At 60.8% G+C, this 2,698-nt stretch overlaps 1 protein-coding gene across 1 annotated transcript in view; it reads right to left on the bottom strand.

The window, feature by feature from the left end:
- Nucleotides 1-757: 757 nt before the first annotated feature.
- CAPN11 (calpain 11) overlaps nucleotides 758-2,698 on the bottom strand; it is a 13,553-nt gene continuing 11,612 nt past the window's right edge. The window contains 3 exon segments of the mRNA XM_009331063.1: nucleotides 758-2,078; nucleotides 2,342-2,400; nucleotides 2,476-2,592. Coding sequence (XP_009329338.1) covers nucleotides 2,052-2,078; nucleotides 2,342-2,400; nucleotides 2,476-2,592 — 203 coding nt within the window. The 3' untranslated portion in view covers nucleotides 758-2,051.

Genomic DNA, 2,698 nt, shown 5'->3' with positions numbered 1-2,698 from the left:
TTTTTTAAGAGCAGACCCCAGCTCTGCCACCAGCAGAGGAGACTTTGGCAAGGGGCTGGCCAGGGCAGCAAACCGTGACCAACGTTAATCCACCCCAGTGCAAAGTCTGCCGGGCCAAACCCAGCCTCGCTGGCCGTCTTCAGCCGCTGCCGGGCCGCTGGTAGGGCAGGGGAATGGAGAGTTTAAACTGCTCCAGCTGCTTGCATGGCAGAGGCACCCAGTGGTGCCCTGGGGACGCCTTTGGGACACCATGGCCAGACCCAGGTCTCCCCTAGCTGAGCAGGAGCATGGCTGCACCCACATCTCTGGGGCACAGGCTCGGGTGAAGTTGCCCGGCCCCCCATCCCAGCCCAGCACTAACACACTCTTCCTCCCACCGACACCAGGGAGCAAGCACCGGCTCTTCCTCCACTTGAAAAATCCCTGGGATAACCGAACAGCCCTGCTAACAGCATGCTGCTTGGTCTCAGTTTGAAGAGCAGTGCCCCCTTAGAGCTCTCTCGCATGATGCTGCCCCTGTGTTTTGGCGCCAAGACCCCCCTGCAAAGGAAGAGACGAGTTTTATAAAATCCTAGGGGATATGGACTCCCTGCATCCTCATGGCAAGACCTGCACCTGGTGATGCTCCTCCACCCATGGCCCAGGCTGGGCAAGCAGGGTGCCTTGGGCTTGGCTCTGCGTCTCATCCCCCCCCAGCCCAGGCCACGGCAAGCGGAGGGAGGACGCGACCCCCAAGTCACTGCCCGGGCCACACGTCCAACAGATCTTGGTTTATTCCCAGAGTACGCAGTGAGCGGGGTGAGGAAGCGGAGCTGCCGGGCGGGCAGCAGTGGTTATTGCTGCAGGCGCGTCCTCCAGCGACGACAGGGGTCTGGGGGAAGCTAGCCTGCCTCTACAGGGCAAAGGACGGGACCGCCAAGCTGGAGCCACCCCATTACCCCAGAAGAAGGTGAGGGGAGTGGAGGGGCACAGAGAAGTGCAAATAATGTTGGCACTGGAGCCCATATGCATTGGGCAAAGGAGCCCAAGGGAAGAGGAAAGTGTAACAACTGTGGGAGGGTGAGGGATGGGGGAAAAAAAAAAAACAACGGTGTGCAGGAGAACACCCCCCCGAAACCACCCCCCCCTCCTCTCTGGGGGAAGGCATCGCCTCTTGGGTGCTGGCCCCCCCAGCCCTGCTGTGGGCCATAAGCAGGGGCAGCGGATGCCCCAGGAGCTCCCAGGGATGGGAGGGAAGGTCAAGCCGCTGTAACAGTGGTGGCAGTGCTGTGCCCATGCAGAAGAGAGGAGCTTCTGCTGCACTACGGGGTGGCACGTGTTCACGTGGCAGGGAAGCCCCCAAACATTCACTGCTTAAGTTGGAGGGCTTGATCCAGTGGTGGGGCAAAGGCAGGGGCAGGGAAGTGGGAGGGATGTGTTGAAGGCCACGCAGAAAGAGCCAGTGGGCTCCATGCTTTGGTCGTGTTTAGTGGTGATGAGTGCAGTGCACGGGCTTCAAGAAGAAGAGTATGGCCCTTCCTCCTCCCAGAAGTCCACTCCGGCTCCCGGGGAGCCCGCTGCCTCTGCCTGAGCAAGGCAGTACCTGCTGATGCTCCCAGGCGTGGGTGCAGAGACAGGCAACGCGTGCCAGCAGGGATGGGGCAGCACTAGAGCAAGCAATACGAGTCCCTCCCTCTCTTCCCCCTGCAGCTCCTGCCTCTCCCTGCTCTGCAGTCAGTCCCCAGCCTGCTCCTTCACTCCCGCCAAGCTCGGTGCAGGGATGCACGGGTACCCCATGCTTCTTGCTCTTCTCCTGTTCTGGGGTGGGGAGAGAGGAGGGGGGGAGTGGAAAGAAGCCCAGCCCAGAAGAGGAGAAGGGCATCCCCTGCCTGCCTTGACCCCTGGTCCACCGGAGAGGGTGGCGTGAGGCTTGCCGGGAGGCAGGGCTGGTGGCTCAGCATGGGATGGAGCAAGGGGGGAAGAGTATCCTGTGTCCACAGATCCAAGGGGAGGCACTTGGAGTGGGCCTGGCCTGCTGGGGTGTCCCAGACACAGCGGATCTGTCGTGGCTCCTAGCCGCACATCGTCAGCAGCAGCCACTGGGAAGGAGAGGGAGAAGGGATGAGCAGGGGCTGGTGCATTTTTGACATGCCCTCATGTGTCAACTTTGACAGCCCTCCAAGAAACATGGAGCCTGAAGCAATCCCGTTTTCTCATCTTGACCTTTTACAGGTTCTTCCCCTACTCAAGGGGCTGGAGGGCTTCTACCACCAACCCCAGGTGCCCCATTCACCTTAGTGCCTTGTCCCCTTGTCTCCCACCCCATCTCTGGGCCCACCTCACCACTGGGCTGAGCTCTCACCTCAGAGAGGTTCATGACAGCAGTGCCGGTGCCTTCAGGGTCCATGCTGTGGAAGAACCCTGCAGGGGCACAAGAGCAAGGTGAGCAACTCATCCCTCTGTCCCTGCCCTCCCTGCCCTGGGGCCGGCACTCACTGAACATGGCCTCCAGCTTAACGAGGCAGCAGACAAAGTTGTCAAAGTCCACACCCATGTCAGCATCTGCATAGCGGGCCACCACCACCTGATGCAGCTTGTTGTTCAGCTTGAAACCTGCAAGGCAGAGAGCAGTCAGCACGCCAGGGAGGCAGGAGAGGAGGATGTAACTATGAAAGTCCATGCCCCCACCCAAAGGGGCCACCAACCCACCCAAGGAAGG

Source organism: Pygoscelis adeliae, unplaced genomic scaffold (genome assembly GCF_000699105.1).
Source record: "Pygoscelis adeliae isolate BGI_AS28 unplaced genomic scaffold, ASM69910v1 Scaffold218, whole genome shotgun sequence".
Lineage (NCBI taxonomy): Eukaryota > Metazoa > Chordata > Aves > Sphenisciformes > Spheniscidae > Pygoscelis > Pygoscelis adeliae.
This window is presented reverse-complemented; position numbering and strand designations above follow the sequence as displayed.